This window comes from Nothobranchius furzeri, chromosome 11 (assembly GCF_043380555.1).
Source record: "Nothobranchius furzeri strain GRZ-AD chromosome 11, NfurGRZ-RIMD1, whole genome shotgun sequence".
Taxonomy (NCBI): domain Eukaryota; kingdom Metazoa; phylum Chordata; class Actinopteri; order Cyprinodontiformes; family Nothobranchiidae; genus Nothobranchius; species Nothobranchius furzeri.
In genome coordinates this window covers 45886420-45906942 of record NC_091751.1, presented here as the reverse complement: position 1 = coordinate 45906942, position 20523 = coordinate 45886420, and the positions used below count along the sequence as shown (strand labels likewise).

General features: G+C 38.9%; 2 protein-coding genes across 5 annotated transcripts; one reads left to right on the top strand and one right to left on the bottom strand.

Moving 5' to 3' along the window:
* The first annotated feature begins 347 nt into the window (after positions 1 to 347).
* Positions 348 to 4708, top strand: ackr4a (atypical chemokine receptor 4a). The gene has a single exon (XM_054741936.2). It carries the CDS (start codon positions 1664 to 1666, stop codon positions 2759 to 2761), a length of 1098 nt encoding a protein of 365 aa, XP_054597911.1. The 5' UTR covers positions 348 to 1663; the 3' UTR covers positions 2762 to 4708.
* Positions 4709 to 4762: 54 nt separating this feature from the next.
* e2f5 (E2F transcription factor 5) lies at positions 4763 to 20518 on the bottom strand. 4 transcript variants are annotated; one of them, XM_054741920.2, is made up of 10 exons: positions 20378 to 20518; positions 20159 to 20294; positions 18915 to 19024; positions 18590 to 18751; positions 18048 to 18156; positions 14705 to 15041; positions 11957 to 12094; positions 8947 to 8985; positions 6164 to 6201; positions 4763 to 5255 (listed from the first exon to the last, which is right to left on the bottom strand). In XM_054741920.2, the coding sequence occupies exons 2-10, from the start codon at positions 20285 to 20287 to the stop codon at positions 5154 to 5156; spliced, it is 1164 nt and encodes a 387-aa protein (XP_054597895.1). In that variant the 5' UTR covers positions 20288 to 20294; positions 20378 to 20518; the 3' UTR covers positions 4763 to 5153. The 4 variants fall into 4 exon arrangements, with proteins under 4 accessions (XP_054597895.1, XP_070412179.1, XP_070412178.1 ...); XM_070556078.1 differs by having other exon boundaries at positions 14717 to 15041; positions 18048 to 18157; positions 18591 to 18751; XM_070556077.1 differs by having other exon boundaries at positions 18048 to 18157; positions 18591 to 18751; positions 20397 to 20512.
* Between the last annotated feature and the right edge of the window lie 5 nt (positions 20519 to 20523).

Sequence of the window (20523 nt, the reverse complement as noted above, 5' to 3'; positions counted from 1 at the left end):
GTGCAATAGAGAACCTAACAAAACCAATGCAATAAATATCTCTGCACTAGTGTGCAATGCACTATTTTCATTAGATTTTATATATATGTATATATATATATATATATATATATATATATATATATATATATATATATATATATATTCTTGTATGCCTCACACTGAGATAATTGTGCTTTCTAATATTCTACGTTTAACAAAACAAAATAAAAATTGGATATTTTTTCTGATATGGATAAATTTAGCAGTTCATCTGCTAAGTTTAATTATAAGATGAGACTTTTCAGGCTATAAGTGAGCTTATTAAACTGCAAAAATACGTTTTTTTCCCCTTTGAACATCTTAGGTGTGTTCTTGCAGTGTCGTTTCTCTAATTCCATGCTGCAGTTCTTATTTAACGTTTTTTTCCCCCCGTTTTCGTAACCGTTTTCACATGAAACAAATCATAATAATCAGTTAGAAATGTATTCTCTCTCTTAAAATTTAACATGAGGTAAAATTTTATGAGTAGGAGAGACATGTCCTGAGGAATTTTAGGGATTTATTTAAATCAGGTTCCTACTTGTGGAAACTAATCCTGGACTTTGCTCTTATCGCTCTGCAAGGAGGATGAGCTCACATTATTCATCAGTGAAGGTAAAAACCAGAAGAAGAGTTCAGGTCAGGACATCGTGAGCAAATAATAAAAAGATTCAATTATTTACCTAAACTCTTTTTCAGATAACAATATTATCAACAAACCAGAATAAAGTCTGTTTGTCCAACTGGGTTTCTTCTGCTCTGCTGTCAGCAGTGATGTTTACATCTGTTTTATTAAACTAAGAACATTTATTTAATCTAAACTTGGTTTTAGTTTCAGAAATCGTGGGAATAAACTACAATTTATCTTTGCCAGTTTCTAATGAAGGATATTTACTGATATTCCCATTTCCTGTCTTAATTCACTTGTTGATATAGTCACTTTTTCAAATATTTTTATGCAATTCAGGATTAGAAAAATACTAATTTAAAGGCTGAAGTCATTATTTCTACTAAAATGCTATTTGGGATTTGCATAAATTCCCACAATCCAAATGGATAACCTAGAAATTTCCGGTTGTTTACATTGTGTTCTGTGCTTCAAGCACTAAAATAAACTTATAGACACAAGCTTATTTTGAGTTAAAACATTTGAAAACCTGGTTTTTCAGGCAAAAAATATAACTGGACTCCACCAAAATTCTGTGAAATTCCACAATCCTTAATCAGTCACTGTTAGAACATGTGACAACACTTAACTTCAACCCAGCAACCAGCGTCAGGGTTATTTCTCCATCTCCCTTTTCTTTACTTTTTGTTGTTCACAGTCATTTTGCTGGAATTTAGTCATTAAGGGTGTTGAGTCTTCTTAACAAGAAGCTACGTAGCTTTTCAAAATCTGATAAATTAAACAAATGGACACAAATAGTTTAAATTTCAATAAATGTTAAAGCTGATTTTTAGTTAAATTTATGAAATATTCCCTATTTTTCTCTAAATACACATGTGGTATTGTCACATTTGGAGCATCATGCAGTTTTTACATCTATGTTATTGCCATGTTATTGAAGTGCTGTTGCAAAAACTGTAAACATTGAAGATTATTAATAGAAGATGTGCTCTTTTACAACTTTATCAGACAACCATGGCTGTCGTCGAGGACGACGACTACTACTACTATGAAAATGCTTCCTTCAACATCAGTTATGATGACTATCCCTCCGTCTGCGAGAAGGGAGACATCCGTTCTTTCGCAGCCTTCTTCCTCCCTATCATGTACAGCGTATGTCTGGTTGCAGGACTGGCAGGAAACATACTAGTTCTGGCCGTCTACGTCTATCACAAACGCCTAAAGACCATGACAGATGCCTTCCTGAGCCACCTGGCTGTGGCTGACTTGCTGCTGCTCCTCACGCTGCCTTTCTGGGCTGCTGATGCTGCTAGAGGCTGGCAGCTGGGGGACATCGTCTGTAAGGTTGTGTCGGGCTGTTATACGCTAAACTTCACCTGCTGCATGTTGCTACTTGCTTGCATCAGTTTAGATCGTTACTTGGCATTAGCCAGAGTGCAGGGTAGAGCCCAGAGAGGGCAGCTGCAGAGGCTTTTCATTAGGAAACACTGCTGGAAGTGGTGCTCAGCTGTCTGGGTGACTGCCTTCCTTCTTGGTCTTCCTGATTTAATCTTCTCAGAAGTGATTAAAGCTTCCACCAGGAATGTGTGCCTTGCCATCTATCCACCATCCATGGCTCAAGGAGGTAACGCCATGCTGGAGGTGGTCGAGGTCCTTCTGGGGTTCCTGCTTCCTCTGCTGGTTATGGTGATCTGTTACTGGAGCATGGGCAAAGTGCTAAAAGACCTTCCTGTTGAGAGCAGAGGCAAGAAGTGGAGAGCTCTACGTGTTCTTCTAATAGCAGTAGGGGTGTTTGTCATCACCCAGCTGCCATATAATGTGTTGAAGGTGTACCGTGCAATGGATTCAGTGTACACATTAGTGACCCACTGTGGAACGAGCAAAGTGCTGGATCAGGCAGCTCAGGTGACAGAATGTCTGGCTCTCACTCACTGCTGCATCAACCCCGTCCTTTACGCTTTCATGGGGTCTTCCTTCAAGCAGCACATGATGAAAGCGGCTAAAAAGTTTGGAGAAGGGAGAAGGAAAAGGACAAAAGAAACTCCGGCAGAGGAGGGAATTGGCATGTCCTTTAGCTCCCACAATGAAGAGACAAACACCTTCTCAATATGAGTTATTCTAAATAATTGTTCATCACAGTGGAATAGCATGGATAATTTATGGAAAAACCCTTTTATATTACTTTACACATGTACTTCTAGTTTACAAATACAATTGTTTTTTATGCATCACTTTATAATGTGCTCTTAAAAAGCCTTTTGTTCTTCAATGAAAAATGTTTAGTTGAAAATGTACATTTTCTGCAAAAATGTTTGAAATAAATGTATTTTTTCCCTTTAATCCGTAAGCATTTATTTTAAATAAAAATGTAAATTGCTTTTTTTCCCTTCTGTGGCGCAGTAATTAGATTATGATGTAATTTGTACTATTAAAGGTCAACTTCACTGAAAAACCTAATTTTAATTATTATTTCTGTTTATAATCAAGTATTCTGAGTTTTTCATGCAGGCTGAATGTGAAAATCGTGTCCTACCATTTCCTGCATTAGCTTGATAGAAAATAGATGATGAAATGCTAAAATTTGAAAATCCTGACAGATCTACGTCTCACTCTCACTTAACATTCATGAACTCACCCATCTTGCAAGGAGGATGACTGTTGTTGATTTAACGTCCAGCAAACAGCAAAGAATGTCTCGGCTAGTAGAAGCTAACTGTTAGCATTAGCAACTCCACCACACGGCAGAACTCTTTCAGACTTGTGTCATTTGTGGAGAGAAAACATCAACGTAGCAGAGCAAACAGAGTCAGCAGTAGAGTCGTGTTTACTGTTCTCCAATCCAAGGTGAGATGTCCAAATATCAGGGAATAAAAGTCCAAATCCTGCCGTTTGAAGCTCAACACTGATGTGGCAATTTGTTCTAGTTCCTGAAACTGGTGCACTTGAACTTTTTTCCCCAGAGTATGACTTACACGGCATTCATTCTACAAGAGACCACTGAAACTGGAAACGTATGGATTAAATAAGTGAAGCACATCTTTAAAGGAATAAAAAGTTAAACAATTTAAATGAACAACTGCACATTGGTATTGCATTAAAAAAAGTTAAGGTGTCTAGGATAAATTTCAAATGTCAATAAAGATATGTTGATAAGAAATGAGCCGATAGATTATTTCTAGAATTAAGTTGAAATCTTGAGATTTTTTTTATTATTTCCAGAAGAAATAACCCATGTATTTATTATTATATATTCTGACTTCCATAACAGACTTTCCTTTCAAACTTTACAATAAGAGTCTCAAGCTGAGTGCCATGTATGGCTGCGCTTCTGTCCTGCCTGTACCTGTTTTGTGTCGTGTGTTTATTCTTGGTAAGGTTGTGCTGTGGAGTCAAATTTCTTTGTTCTAGCACGCTGATGCAATGACAATAAAGCTGCTTGTGACTCATGGCCATACCATTAAATATCTGAAGCATTTGGATTTATTTTTAATACTGTTTTTCTGTTAAACTAGTTTTGTTTTTACTTTTGTCTGAACATGTCCATTTTAATTTCAGCACTCCCTCTATTGTTTTCTTAACAGTAACACTCCTGTGTAAAATGTATTTAATCTGAGTGGCTCCTATTCATCTCTTAAATTGTGCTGCTTAAAATAAAATAAAAAATTGGCAGGTATTTTCTGAACCTTGTCTTAACTGAAACAGTTTAAAAACTTTAACTGAACTGTTTGTAGGTAATTCTGATATGACCAACAGATATTTGTCTTGGATCTCATAGAAAATGTTAATCTCTGCTCACACAGCCCAACGTGCACAAGTCTTGAACTTTAGACTCCCAATAACAAAGACAAGTTTTTTTCTGCTCATTTAGAAAAACTCTGATAATTAAACGCTGGTTTTAATTATTATCAAGTGAACAAATACAGCCGATCTCCTTGATGTTACAAATATGCTATCTAGACACACATTCCTTTACTGTGAGTCCGACCGAGCAAAGTGGTCTTTAGTATTCTTCTGGTTCTTGCCTTTAGAGTTGGGTTTCATTTTTTAGCTGGGCATGAGTCTAACTTTCAGAAGATTAAAAGATAAAAAAAATGCAACCAAAAATTCTTCAGGGAACTTTGATATCCCGAGGGATTGAACTGTTTATTGTGGACAAAAAACACACAGTTCTCATTTCCTGAATTCCTCTGAACATCTAAATAACTGTACACACACACACACACACACACACACACACACACAGCAAGCAAACTGAAAGACACTTTAATAACAGGATAATCATATCTAACATTTTGTCACTGCAAACTTTTTAAAACTATGATAATAAATCAATGTGTGGCTGAACTGTAAAGAGCACAACACTTAAATGTTTGATTTCCTCCATGTTTGAGAACATTAACAGACACATATACAGTAACATAAATAAATAAAAAAGAAAGTATAAACCAACTCCTCATTAATGAGATTCAGAGATTTCTGTCTGGGTTTCTGTTTCCCAGCTGATTCAGATCAAGTTTTTTTTTTTCTTCAGGTCATTCTTTCCTTGTGCTCTCATGTGGAAAACATCTGACTGAGGTTCGGCATCTGCTGCAGTGACAGCAAAACACTTTGCTCAGCCAAAAAAAAAAAGAGAGAAGCAGAAGAAAAAGTTTCAATTCATTGTTAAATGTTGGGTAATTTATCATAAACAGTGCCATCTGTATAATTTCACAGATTCACAAACAAATACTTTTTTCCCTTAAACTGTGCTGCTTTTTGAGTTGGAAAATTTCTTTAAAGCAATTGTATGAAAACTATCTTATGTGCAACAAAAACAACTTCATTTAAATGAACAAAATGTGCCATTCAGGGTTTATATTACTCATTAGAAATATGAAATATTACTCACAATCAATAAAAAGAACTAGAACCTTTTTTAAATATGAAATGTCGTTATATAAAATACAACTGTGATTTTAAAAAAAAGCAAGGCCTTTAGTGGCAGTGTGAATTATATACATAAATAAAATTTGTTTTTTTCCAAGAATAAAATATTTACTCATTTAATGTAGGTAGAACAAAACTATGAAACCTGTGATCAAACTCACAAACCCTGTGAAAAATCTTTTGGTAAAGAGTTTTTGCTTCTTTCCTCTTATTCATCTCATCTGTGCTGTGCTGTGTTTACCTAGAAAACCATTAAAATATCAATACCATATAAATAAATAAATAGCAGATATTTAAGGACTTGGGTAATTTTTTTTTTTTTTTGGCAGTAGGCCAGTGTTGTAAACTGAATGTATAGGATGTCTGATGTACAGCTGTGCAGACTACGGGTGTTGTGGGCATTGTTGTTTTGTTCTGTTCTGGTTTTGTTTTTATTAAAAGGCTACAATGTAAGGTATTAGTTGTGCAATTACAACTAAATAGTAAAAATGCCAATTTATTTGGGTCTTTTGGGCAAAAAGAACAGTTTCTCGGAGCTTCAATCTGAGATCAGTAATTAAGGATCTGCACGTCAAACAGGTCGCTCACTCCCTCACTGTCGTCCAGATTGAAGCTGTAGTCAACACCTGTAAGTGGAAACAGTCAGTTAGGGTACTAGAAAAGCATGTCTATCATTAAAGCATGCACACACACACAAACACACACTCTAAAGTTTCAGTTATTTGTGTGGCTCCAGGGAGGCTGTTATCACACCTGCTCTGCAGACCTACATTTTGGAAAAACATTCCAGACGAGGAGTGGAGTATTCACTCCAGACATGTACCCAACATTTTCCAGAGAGAAGCTTTGGATCATCATGATTATTTTATAATGTAGCAGACGTTGTGTGAGTTTATTTTCAGTTCATCAGACCCGTTTACGGTTGGTATGATCGTATATCACTGATTTGGACACACGTGGTACTACTGATGATAAAATGGTCATTAAAAAGGTCCATCCATCTTTGTTGTCAGACCCCTCCACCCACTCTTGTATTTCCAGCTGTGAGAGCTCGTCTCCGGCACCAAAGTTTACGTGTGAACAGCAACTGCTGAAAAAGTCCAAACCACATTGTTTTCATTCACTCCCTAAAATTTCAGGAGTTCATGTTTGTGACGCACACATTTACAAGAAGGGGCAGATCGGGGTAAATCTTCATTTAAAGGGAAAAATTATTTAGTTTGTCACAAAATGTCTAGTTTTAACAGCAATGATACAATATTGAATGAGGAAATTATCAAAAGCTATCAGCTAGGTCTGTAGGAATGCAAAAACATGTCTTTGCCATCAAAAGATGTTGTAAAGGTTCTCCTGAGAAATAGGTCTGACTCTACACCATCTTAAGGCACTGTGTTATTTTTTAGCATTTGCCTAATAATGATAAATGACCAGTACATGTATCGCAACTTTGAGTCAGAAGCATCTAGCCCTTTACACTACAGTGAATCCCTCATCCATTCATACACACACACACACACACACACACTGGTAGTAATGAGATACAGTGTAGCCACAGCTCCTCTAGGGCTTACTTGCAGATGTGTGGCTGCGGTGCGTACACGTGTAGGGTTTAGGAAATTGAGTGCTTTAAGAGCCCAATAAATATATTACCTCTACTTATGACCAATAAGCTGTGATTCTCTATCTAAATATTGAATCTCAACTCTGCATGGTCTTTTATTGTGTTTAATCAGAAGATTCTAGGATTCTTTATTTATTAGGGGATTGTACACACTTCGTTTTGATTCAGAAAAGAGTCAGGTTTATAAAAGTAAGAATTTATTTTACCAACAATTAAAACATGACAAGTTCACTAAGCATTTACTGTGATGATGAACTTCCTTATCTAGGAGAGCTGAGTTCTGGATGCAAAAGAATTTGGTTTGCGTTAAGCTATGAAGTTGATTATTATCAAAACACATCAGACGCTATCTGTCATGTCTACTTCACCCATTCTCGGAGACCCTCTTGGTGGATCCAGAATGTCAAAGTCCTCGGACTTCCAGGCACCGAGGTCCGTAGATGAAACTGCGGCCCCACTAAACTGGTCTTAGAGTTGTCTCCAGGTCACAACAGTCGGATGGTACCGCGCGTCTGGGACTCTGAAGGAGTCTAAACAATATCAGCTCGTTCTGCAGGAACTGTTGCGGTATCAGCTTCGCAGGTGCAAAAAGGTTTTGACGACGTGTCAAAAGCTTTGATGGTTAAAGAGGTGTTGCTTCAGGTGGCTGGTCTGAAACTCTCTTTAGAACCGCTGAATCACCCAGAGTGATCCAGTTTTAAGGATCTCATGCTATGATTTCCGTAGCCAACCAAAGGTTGACAAGTTGAGGAATGGTTACCAAGACAACCTCAGAAACACGCCTTCTTTGATATGGAGGCTCTGACTAGGGTAAAAGACTATGTATGTGTCAGAGTTTAACTTTACCATACTTTGTCCTTGTGTGAGTGCAAATGGTGATGACCTTGCCATGTAAACAACATAACATAGCATTCATTTCACACTTCAATCATTGAGCACAGATTAATGAAACATTTCATTATATTATAATTATTATAAGTAGCAATAAACAAACGTTTATTTAATGATTATTTTGCTTGTAAGTTGTAGAAGAAGTTCATATTGATTTAGGAAATCATTCTTTGACTTAGCAACTAATCTGAGCTGGAGTGTTCCTTATATGGAGGCATGAAGACCTGAAAGATTGGACCTTGAGGAGAGAATGTTATTGTTGACATTTCGTAATCTGTGTTTAGAGCTGCAGGCTCTGAGCTCCAGCTGATGGGATGAAGGCAAGCCAATTTAAAGGGAACACATGCAGTCTTGTGTCTCCTTTTTGACCAGATGTTGAATAGATGTTGAATGGTCAAACTGTACCTAAAAACTGACCATTGCTGGATGTTACACATGTGCCACCAAAGTCTCTGAGAAACGGTTTGTAAGGAGGATCATAGATAGCTGGGAGCATGACTGGAGCAGCACGGTTAAAGTTTCTTGCCCAGGGACATAACAGTAGAATTCCCTGGAGGGAGCTGGGGTCGATCCGGCCGCCCTCCAATTACTGAACAACAACACTCTTCCCCTGAGCTACTGTTACCTCCTATTTATCAATAATTGTTCACATTTGACAGAACAGCTTAGTATCCCTCAGAAACATCTACTGAAGCACACCTTGGAGTTGATTAAGAATGCATGTACACTGGCTGTAATTTCCACTATTTAAACTGTGGCAGGAACTTTAGTTATTTTTATTTAATGTTTCAACCTGAGAAAACAGCCTCAGCATCATTCTGCCCTGTGTTGAAATATAACCAGCTGTTGGGTTGCTCACCATTAGCAGACATCAGCTCATCAATTAGGTCAACAGCTCCTGAAGAGAAATGGAAAATGTGTTTTAAAGGCATTGGCCAGACTACATGAAATTTGTAGCAATGAAGTTTACCATCTATATAAGGATAAACTGTATTCAGTTTTTCATTTTGTTTAACAATTTTGTCACAAATCCTTATAGAAAATCAAAATTCTCTCCTATAATAAGTAAAGAACTGTGCTGTGCATACATCACTCGAAAACGTCTTACCGGGAAGCTACTGCAGCTACTTAGCTCTATTTTGTTCAACTTCGAGCTCTCAGTGGTTACGGATAATCAGGTTTACAGCTGCAGCAAAAAGTCTGGACCATATGTTCGAGTTAGGGCTGGGCGATATGGCAAAAATAGAATATCACGATTTTTCCAATATTTTATCACGATTTCGATTTTATCACGATTTTTTATCCATGAATAGCATAACTTCAATTGCGTATTAAAGAAGAGAAACATTGAATAAATAAACATTTATTCATATTAGGGATAATCAGCACAGTGCTAACACACTTATATTTTAAACTCACACCAGAGATGATAAAAGCCCTGAGAGAAACAATTACAAAAATCAGTTTTTCTCGTTTTTCAAGTAACTTAACATAAATTAAAATCGTAAACATATTTAAAGTGCAAACATGTCAATTGCAAACGTATTGTGCAAACATTAACTTGTTCAAAATACTATGTAGCTCCCAGTTGCTCATGTAGTGGATAGTTAAGCTCAAATACGGCTCTGATGTGCGGCTGGACCAGAGATCGCTTGTGGTAGCAAAAAACTGCGCATTCTGAATATTTTCTGCAACAAGTCTCTAAATAAAGTAAAATTTTCCAGTGCAGATTGGAGACAACCCATAGAAGCACTGATTTGATCTCATTTCAGAGAAAAATAGAACAGGTTAGATGCACCTAATAAATAAAATTACTAACAAACTCAGGAATCTTTCTTTGCTTCACTGTTCTGGTGCTGAGAATATCACTAATGCGGGTCAAAGGAGATACACAGATGAATGCACGTCTTATTATTTGGAGACTACATTTACTGCAGCTGGCAGAGGCAGAGATTGTTTCTATTGATACACGGATTTACAGAATCATTTTAAATGTTAATAGGGGAAGACTGCAGGAGGGAGCGGTAAAATACAGGGGGTCCCCCAGCAAAAACAAGAAACTACGAGTCTGATGAAACCCGCTGGTTTTCCATCAGGCAGTCATGGGGCAGCTCCAACGACCCAGTGACCGAGCTCAGTCCGGTACCGACACCGGCTCGGCAGAGGGTGGACGAGCCGAGGCGACGTCGTTCTCTGCAAGCGGTGTTATTTTCCTGCTTCAGAAGAAGCATCCAACGTGATTTTACGCTTTCTCCGAGACATGTCACGTCGCTAAGTTGTTAGCGCCGCGCGCTAAGGAAACCCTGCGTTCCTCTTCGGAACGAAAACCTCGTTGTCGCTCAGCCGCGGCGAAGCCATGTTTGTTCACACACAGGTGAAAACAAGCGGGGCACTAATATATTACTATGACTCACTCTGATTGGTTAAGGGTCAAACAAAGGCGTGTCATTCGCCTGGGGTAAGTTCCCTTTTCATTCAGAGGCAGAAATTCAACAGCAGAGCTGTGAATCGTGATAAATCGGTCTCTCAAAAATGACAGACCGTCAGATGTGTAGATCGTAAAACGGTCTAAAATCGTCATATCGCCCAGCCCTAGTTCAAGTCCTATACACATTTCTAGCATAGCAAAAGTAAAGTCACCGAGAAACGGTTTGTAAGGAGGATCATAGATAGCTGGGAGCATGACTGGAGCAGCACGCTTAAAGGGTGTTAGCTCCAGTAAAGAAAGAAAAAGTCATTTGTGAAAGCCACGGCACGCTCAAAGGTTGGATCTAAAAGATGATCCACATGTTCCGACAATTTATCCACCCGAGACCGGCAGAGCTCCAGCGTCGGCTGGCTTGATCGCAAAGTGTCGTCTCAGACCACAGTCCCTCTTGGATTACTACTAGCTGAGCCAATCAGGAAAAGCGAAGGTATTCTGGTAAGCTATCGATTATTGTTTTTACAAAATGATTTCAAAATGTACATTCAGTGATAAAACTAAGAGTAAATAGTTTATTTTTCTGTAGATAACTGAAATATACTGCCAGAGTGTGATGCAGTCGCTCTGAATGCGGTGAATTTGCTCGTCCACAACACAGAAACAAAACACGGACACAATAAAAGTAAATAAACGGTACCGACAGGTTCTGAAGACGTTCGCCATCCTTCCACATCGACTTTGCCATCAGCACTCCAGATTGACTTGCATCTTGTCTGAGTCTGAACATGTCCAGTTGTGTGTTTGCCTCGTCGGCTAACCAGCTTGCGGCTAATCCATGTCAAGCCCCTTCGGGGCTCTCCCGATATCCATTCTCCTCGTCATTTTCCAAAGAAAAACAATTTGACCGGCTAGCAGAGGTTTCAGATGCTACATCGGACTCTGATGAAACATTGTTGGTTGCCATAATGCTAACACACAAAAAAAAAAAAAAAAACGGAGCTACGTATTGTTTACATTCGCTTCCTGGGAGAGGTTCTTGGTATTACGTAAGCATCTGGGTAGTGCTCTGACCAGAAGCTATCTTATTTTTGCCATGCTATTTAAAAACATCAGATTTTCTTAAAACTCCAGCCCTGGAAATCCAAAAATAAGGTTTTAGAACATTTTTTTTACACATGCCAGTGAAAGGAAATTTGCCTCTGGCTAATATCTGAAATTAAATTGTACAGCGATTGGTGTACACCATCATATGGGTGTATGAAATGATCATCTTTCACTAGACTAGTGTAACACCAATCAACCATAAAATTATTTTAGGACCACTAATAGCTGATGTGGGAAACCAATTTTTTAAACGCTCAAGGTTTTTAAGAAGAGGTTTTGGAGCAATCCTAATCCACGCCACACCACCTCTGAGCTTAAGTTCAGTAGGCTTGTGGCTCACCTTCTTGATCATCCTCCACGTGGTCTCCAGGGCTGCTGAGCTTCAGCAGGTTGCCAACATCCAGCATCGTCTGGAGATCAGGATCTGTCAGGTCTATCTGATGCTGCTCCAACATGGCTCCTGGCTGCAAGTGACAATCTGCAGAAAGCATGAGACATTAAACAACAATAACGAAAGGTTCAGACATCTGGAGCAAAAAAACTGTATCGGAACTGTATTTGTTTACTTTCTTAGAGCTATAATGTCACTGCCAATAGCAAATAGTTCACAGCTCACTGTGAGCTGCGTAGAATGAGGACCATCTCACATGCTAAACTACTAGTAGTCGTTTCTAGAACAGTATAGTGTAACAGGAAAAAAAAGCATGTTTTCTGTTAATTCCTAGGTTTTTTTCAGTAAAATTGTCTGAGTTTCACTTGGACATCATCACTACTCGTAATTTCCAAGTTTCACCAAATCTTAAAACAATTATTAAAACACTAACCATTCCTTTTCTGATCAGCTATTTACAGAATATGGAAGTGGTTTGTCTCCAACTCTGGGACAAATATAAACCGTTTCATTCGTTCTCATGGCAGGATTCTCAAAGGAAGTGAGGCTCACATTTTCAGTCATATTTACACTATCTAGAGAAAATTGACTAATTTGCAGAAGAAACCTTTCCAATTTAAAACTGAGGGTTGAACAAAGAAGTTATTTTTTGTAATAAAATGTCACTTTCAAATAATGTGACCCAAAGCCTGCCTGTTTGACTCTCAGCATCAAGAGGCTTGGATGGGGGGTTTAAACTACCAAATAGTTCCCGAGTACAGCTGTGTCTGCAGCTCACCGCTCCCCCATGGAATGGGTCAGATGCAAAGAATAAATTTCACACATCAGTGTGACAACTAATGGAACTTAAATTTTAATGCAGGAAACTATAGAAGCATATTCGTTGGACATTATCCTAATTAAACTGAAACATGAGACACTGTTAGTGCAGACTCTAATCATGTATGCATAGAAAACAACTAAAGAAATCCGAATTAAAACAGCTGCCGTTGGGAAAGCAAAGCTAAACGGATCATTTGGTGATAACCATCTAATGCTAACTGTTGGTTGGGTTGCTGTGTCACAACCATGAATCTGTTTGATGTTCTGACTCATCAGATTTGGCTCACTGAAACTGCTTAAGCCGGGCGGACACTGCGACTTTTTCACTCGTAGCACTCAGCTTCAGCTCAGACTGTACGACTTCCTCGCACAGCACATCTCACGAGTCAAGTGCTCACACTGTACGACCCAGTTTTCGGATGCGACCTGACTGCTCACACTGTACGTCTAACGGTAGCAACACGTCGGACCTAAAAATATGCCAAAAATTGCAGTTTTTACACAACACGTCGGACTATTTTTTTTGTTGTTGTTTTGCCTGTTGTCCTTCGGGAGTGCTGCAGGACACACAGGGATTTATGGGGGTTGGATGAGGAAAACGAAATAAAGAAAGTAAATCTGTGTTTTGTGATCAGTTTAATTTGACATGAACACGACAAACACGCTTTCTTGACAACCATTGTGACTGTGTGTAAAAGACGTATAGAAATAAAAACGAACAACGTGTGTTATTAGGGAAATAGCAGGTGAGTGGTGTTGACGCATGATTGCGCCGTGAGCGGTTCTGGTACTTTTTGGGTTGCAGCCACTCTCTGTGCCTCTTCAACCCTCACGAGGAACGAGCAAAATATCAAACACTCCAGTAGTCCATGCGAGCTCACGATTGGTGATCGGTAGCTGGTCAGGTGGTGTTAATTGCCTCTCGTAACCCCCTGTACACTACACGATGCTCAGCGCAAAACTCGCCCCGATCTTGTGGATTCTCGCAGGAGTGGAAAATCGGCTCAAAAAAGTGAAAATGTCGCACAGTGTACGCCCGGCTTCTGATAATGTGACCGGCAGAGCTTTTTCCCCCTGTAGTTCCAAGATACAGAAACACAAAACTTCCTTTAATCTCAGTGACCTGTTTGTCTTTTACAGTTGTTCAAGCTGCTTCGTCATCAGACATTACTGCATAAGACAAAACAAAAACTGAAAACATAAAGCAGGCAGACAGAAGAAAGTCAGCTCAAATCTAAAACGACAACTCAAGAGCTACTGCAGCATGTTGCAACTGGTGAAACACGCGCTAGAAGAGAAGCGTAATGAAGAATGATTCATTTAATTAAAAGCTCTCTGCTGTTTGTTTTCATTATGGATTTAATTTCTTGTTTGTGGTGTGTTATATAACACACCTCTCAAGATACATATGTTTTCCTGTTTGTGGTCAATTCCCAACTTGAAAGACATCTCCAGCCAACAGAATAAAAGCAACAGTACATTTAAATGGACCTTTTTTCTTTCTAAAAATCAACAATTTTGCACAAGTAGGAAACTAGAGCATTTTACTCTTAAACCTTAACATAAAAATGATCTGTACGTCACGTCTAGTGGGAAAAGAAATTGCAAATTGTGGTCAGCAACCTTGTCCAGGAACATTTCACCTAAAAGACCCATATTTAAAAACTTAAACTACTGCCTAAAAGTACTGAGAACATTCCTTTAAACAAGCTACTAAAATTGTGCAGTTAACATAATTTGTGTATCCAACTCTGCAAAAACAACTGGATTCTAAATGTGAACTCAAATATCAGTTCAGTAAATTCTGTTACTGCTTCTGAATGTCACTAAAACTCAACATGGTGGTTGAACGAGATATTTAAAACATTGAATTACCTCTATTCTTACCCATTTCCTCATCATCACCAGAGGTGGCTGCTGCTGTCAGCACTTCATCGAGGTCTAGCAGCACCATCTGGTGGTCTGAGCAGATTGAGTCCTGGCTGCAGTACAGAGGGGTGGTGGTGGATGTGGAGCAAGCAGAGTTTAAGAGGGGTAACCTCTGCAGACTGGCGGGGGTGCTGGGTGGAGTTGGCATCAGGCAGATATCATCAGTGGGTGGTAGAGGAAGGACCACTGGTACGCTGTCTGAACCTCGGCTCATAAGTGTCACTTGGATGGGAGCTGAATGGCTCCGCAGGTTCACCTGGTATTTCCTCTGACCGCTTTTCTGCTTTAAAATAAACACATAAAATGATTTGTAGTAATCAAAGTACCTTTAATCAGTCTGCTTCTATTGATGACTAAATCTTGAAACCTGTGAAGAAATTGTGAAAACATATTTACATGATTATCACATTTAACACTAATGCTGCTGTGAGGAGAATCTAATCTAACGCTTTAGATCCAGGGTGAAGCTTTAAAAAAAGATAGCATTAAAAATACTTTAAAGGTGTGAGTCACTCGCTTACTCAATACATTTGCAATGGCCACTAGTAGGAATGAACGCCTTGTAAGTTGGTTGAGGGGAATATACCGGTGCACCATTTCCAGGAACAAGCAGTTACCCACATCACAGCTGAGCTTCAGATGGCAGATTTTGGAGTCTTATTTCCTGATCTTTGGACATCTTGCCTCAGATTAAATAATAGCAATGCAACTCTACCACTGACCTTCAACGTTGATGTGTTATCTCCACAAATAACACAAGCCTGGAGGAGCTCTGCTATGTGGTGGAGTTGCTAATGCTAACTGTAATTAAAACAATTACAAAAGCTTGAGTCAACAAAACATACTTAAAACCAATAAGACAACTATTTTGATGTGGAGACAATAATAAGCCATGTATCTTAAAGCCACCAGTTAATGTATTAAAAGATTTAAATAAAAATGTGGGTGGAAATGTATATTTGTTGCTGTCAACATTCAACGTTGATGTGTTATCTCCACAAATAACACAAGCCTGGAGGAGCTCTGCTATGTGGTGGAGTTGCTAATGCTAATTGTTAACTTTACTAGTAGACATTCTCTGCAGTTTCCTGGGTGCTAAACCAACAACAGCCTTCCCCCTCGTGAGTCAAGATGGGTGAGTCCATGAATGTTAAGTGACAGTGTGGCGTCGATCTGTCTGGGTTTTCTAATCGTAGCGTTTCACCGTCTATTTTCTATCATAAAACTAATGCAGGAGATGGGTGTAGGAGACTATTTTCATGTTCAGCCTGCAAGAAAAACTCAGAGTGACCGATTGTAGTTAGAAATAATAATTAAAAATGGATTTTCAGAGATCCACACCTTTAAGGTATTTCTTACAAAAGCTTGAGTCAACAAAACACACTTAAAACTAATAGGACAACTATTTTGTTGTGGAGACAATAATAAGCCATGTATCTTAAAGCCATCAGTTAATGTATTAAAAGATTTAAATAAAAATGTGGGTGGAAATGTATATTTGTTGCTGTGTGATAAGTCACAACCAGCTGAACTACAGGGAGTGTAGAATTATTAGGCAAATGAGTATTTTGTCCACATCATCCTCTTCATGCATGTTGTCTTACTCCAAGCTGTATAGACTCGAAAGCCTACTACCAATTAAGCATATTAGGTGATGTGCATCTCTGTAATGAGAAGGGGTGTGGTCTAATGACATCAACACCCTATATCAGGTGTGCATAATTATTACACAACTTCCTTTCCTTTGGCAAAATGGGTCAAAAGAAGGACTTGACAGGCTCAGAAAGGTCAAAAATAGTGAGATATCTTGCAGAGGGATGCAGCAGTCTTAAAATGGCAAAGCTTCTGAAGTGTGATCATCGAACAATCAAGCGTTTCATTCAAAATAGTCAATAGGGTCGCAAGAAGCGTGTGGACAAACCAAGGTGCAAAATAACTGCCCATGAACTGAGAAAAGTCAAGCGTGCAGCTGCCTAGATGCCACTTGCCACCAGTTTGGCCATATTTCAGAGCTGCAACATCACTGGAGTGCCCAAAAGCACAAGGTGTGCAATACTCAGAGACATGGCCAAGGTAAGAAAGGCTGAAAGACGACCACCACTGAACAAGACACACAAGCTGAAACGTCAAGACTGGGCCAAGAAATATCTCAAGACTGATTTTTCTAAGGTTTTATGGACTGATGAAATGAGAGTGAGTCTTGATGGGCCTGATGGATGGGCCCGTGGCTGGATTGGTAAAGGGCAGAGAGCTCCAGTCCGACTCAGACGCCAGCAAGGTGGAGGTGGAGTACTGGTTTGGGCTGGTATCATCAAAGATGAGCTTGTGGGGCCTTTTCGGGTTGAGGATGGAGTCAAGCTCAACTCCCAGTCCTACTGCCAGTTTCTGGAAGACACCTTCTTCAAGCAGTGGTACAGGAAGAAGTCTGCATCCTTCAAGAAAAACATGATTTTCATGCAGGACAATGCTCCATCACACGTGTCCAAGTACTCCACAGCGTGGCTGGCAAGAAAGGGTATAAAAGAAGAAAAACTAATGACATGGCCTCCTTGTTCACCTGATCTGAACCCCATTGAGAACCTGTGGTCCATCATCAAATGTGAGATTTACAAGGAGGGAAAACGGTACACCTCTCTGAACAGTGTCTGGGAGGCTGTGGTTGCTGCTGCACGCAATGTTGATGGTGAACAGATAAAAACACGACAGAATCCATGGATGGCAGGCTTTTGAGTGTCCTTGCAAAGAAAGGTGGCTATATTGGTCGCTGATTTGTTTTTGTATTGTTTTTGAATGTCAGAAATGTATATTTGTGAATGTGGAGATGTTATATTGGTTTCACTGGTAAAAATAAATAATTGAAATGGGTATATATATGTTTTTTGTTAAGTTGCCTAATAATTTTGCACAGTAATAGTCACCTACACACACAGATATCCCCCTAAAATAGCTAAAACTAAAAACTACTTCTAAAAACATTCAGCTTTGATATTAATGAGTTTTTTGGGTTCATTGAGAACATGGTTGTTGTTCAATAATAAAATTATTCCTCAAAAATACAACTTGCCTAATAATTCTGCACTCCCTGTATTTAGGACCTTGTTTCATGAATATTACAGCACATGCTAGCCTGCATAAACCGAAATTGTTTGCTTGAAGAGCTGACCTTGTATATTACCACAAGTGAGGTATAAAATAGCTGGAAAAATGTGATAAATATTTGACTTTCTGGAGAATGTCGACATTAGAACAGAGCAGAATAAAAGCGTTCATATTGGTAAAAATAAACTACCGTTTTAGGAAGAGGAACTTCCAGCTGGGTTCCAGAAGGAGCCACAATGGCCACTAGGGTGTCTTCACCAAAAGCACTGCAGATGTCCTCATGTGTCACAAACTTATAGGTAGAGTGGTGTTAAGGAAAAAAGGATTAACTTTGGAAGAAAATGAAGACAATAAACTGGAAAAAACAATGTCGTAAGCATTGTGTAAGTCAGGAAAAGCCAGGACGCTATTTCACTGGCTGACTATACGGATTTCACTTATAATCCTTCCTGTTCAGCCCTTTCTCTTTTTAATAGGAAAACAATGTTGAAAGGCTAAGGCAGGCATTTCTTTCCCATGAGATGACTGTCTTGGGAGAATAAGATTAGCAAACCAAAGAAACACTTTCAAATCAAATATACATTTTCCTGGATGTAAAGTTAACACAAGATCTCTGCGGCGAATGTGTGCGTCCAATGGGAAATCTTACAGTACAATATAGGATGCAGGTAAACTACCAACAAAAATAAGACATTTAAGAATATCAAGAAATGAAAAGATAAGAAAGGATATGCACTGGTGACAGGATCATGGTTGAGATGTTTTATGTTTTCCTCCAGCCAGGCACTCTGCTCATCCAGCTCTTTTTCTTGAGTCTCGAGCTCAGAGATTTGGGCCTTTAAAGCTTTGACCTGCCCCAGTACCTCCTGAGTTTGGCTGTTTCTGTCTTGACCTCTGAACAAAAACAGAATAAAGAATCAGAGAATGTAACACTATCAGTCACAAAAAATTTCTATACCAATCAAAGATCATGAATGTGTCAGCTGTGAAATCTAAAGTATGTGCAATGCTAACATATAAGCATTTAATCATTATACAACAAAACATGTTGTCACACCTCCACTGTATCACATTTTTGTTTTTCTTCTCAATCAGACCCACACCTTCCAGCACATTGGTAATGTCGTAAATCCTCCTCTTTTGCTTGACAGCCAAGCTATCCGCAGCCTGTAGATTCAGACAAACGTCTCCATAAGTGGTGTAGCTCAGCAACAGTTTGAGATGAATTTGTGTTGACAAGATATGCAGTTACTTTACTTGACATTTAAAAGAATGAATATATGTAACAGTCTGTAAGAAACGTAAACAGGAACTGAAACTGGTCCAGCAAAATCAAGGATTTGGCTAATTGAGATGCACAAGTAGTACGTAATTTCTTTGGCAGTGGAAGACATTTAGGCAATAACAAAGGAGGAAGGAGGAGGGGGGACAAGAGAGTTAGAGGAACCTGCTATGTAAATATTACCTAGCTTTGGCGGGCAAGAGGAGAGGGAAAATTCTCAATGTTAAAGTAAAAAAATACATTCCTATGAAAAATCGTTCACATTTTAATTTTGCTGTTGCAAGATTTATGTGGGATAAACTGACTGATAAAATTTTTGAATGCAGTAATATATAAACTGCATTACTAATACTAATGCAGTTTACTAATGCAGAATACTAATATATAAGTATATCACAATAATATATTTGTACATATTCACATAATAAATATGTCTGTTTACATCAGGGGTCACCAATTCCTTTCCTCTATTGGGCTATTATCCTACATATTTCAGACCACACCTGGTCATATAAAGAAGTGATAAACAGTTTCTGTTGAACTCAACTAGATGAGGTGATGTATGAAACCATTCGATTTTGATGTGCTGAAGCTGGAAACATAACACATGCAGTATAGTAGCCCTCGAGTACTGACGTTTGGTGAACCCTGGTTTAGATTCACAAAATTATTCTGGTGGTTCAAATATGTCCTTAACGGACTAACTCCGGAATAAAATATGAATATATGTTGCCAGTAGCAAGATAAAACCTTACACTTGTGGATTTTTGTCACAAGAACGTGCTTTATGTTTTAAGTGTGTTGGCATTTATTGAACAGTTTAGCATAACTTCTTTAGCTAACTTAGGAACCCAACTAGTTATGTATATTTTTCGATCCACAAAGGGAGAAGCTGCATAATGGCGGCTCATGATTAGTCCACCTGTTATTTCAATGCACCTCACTTTCCCACTTTGTTCAAACCTAAAGTGGGGGCCTTCAAAAACAACAGTACTGAACCCATCTTCTGTTTCACTGACCACTTTCAAATCAAGGACGCCATCCTTAGTTTCTTGTAGTAGACAGACAAACTTCATCGTGAGGAGCCCCAAACTTTTTTCATGTCGAGTCGGGGTCGAGCGTAAAGTCTCCGTCGTCTCAACCTCCATCTTCGTTCTAAAAAATGAAAGCTCGCTTTTTTTTACTCCGCTACTTCAACGAAAGTCAAACAATGTGTGTCTGTAAACAGTCTTTGTTACCTCAACGGGACTGTAGTACCTGTGGTCCTTTTGAATGAACGTACGTTACGTTAGGTCGGTTACCACGGCAACCCTTGGTCCCGCTCGTGCCGAGCCGAGGCAGTCCTTCCTTTTGGCAAAGCCCCGCCCTCTTTGAAATACATGTC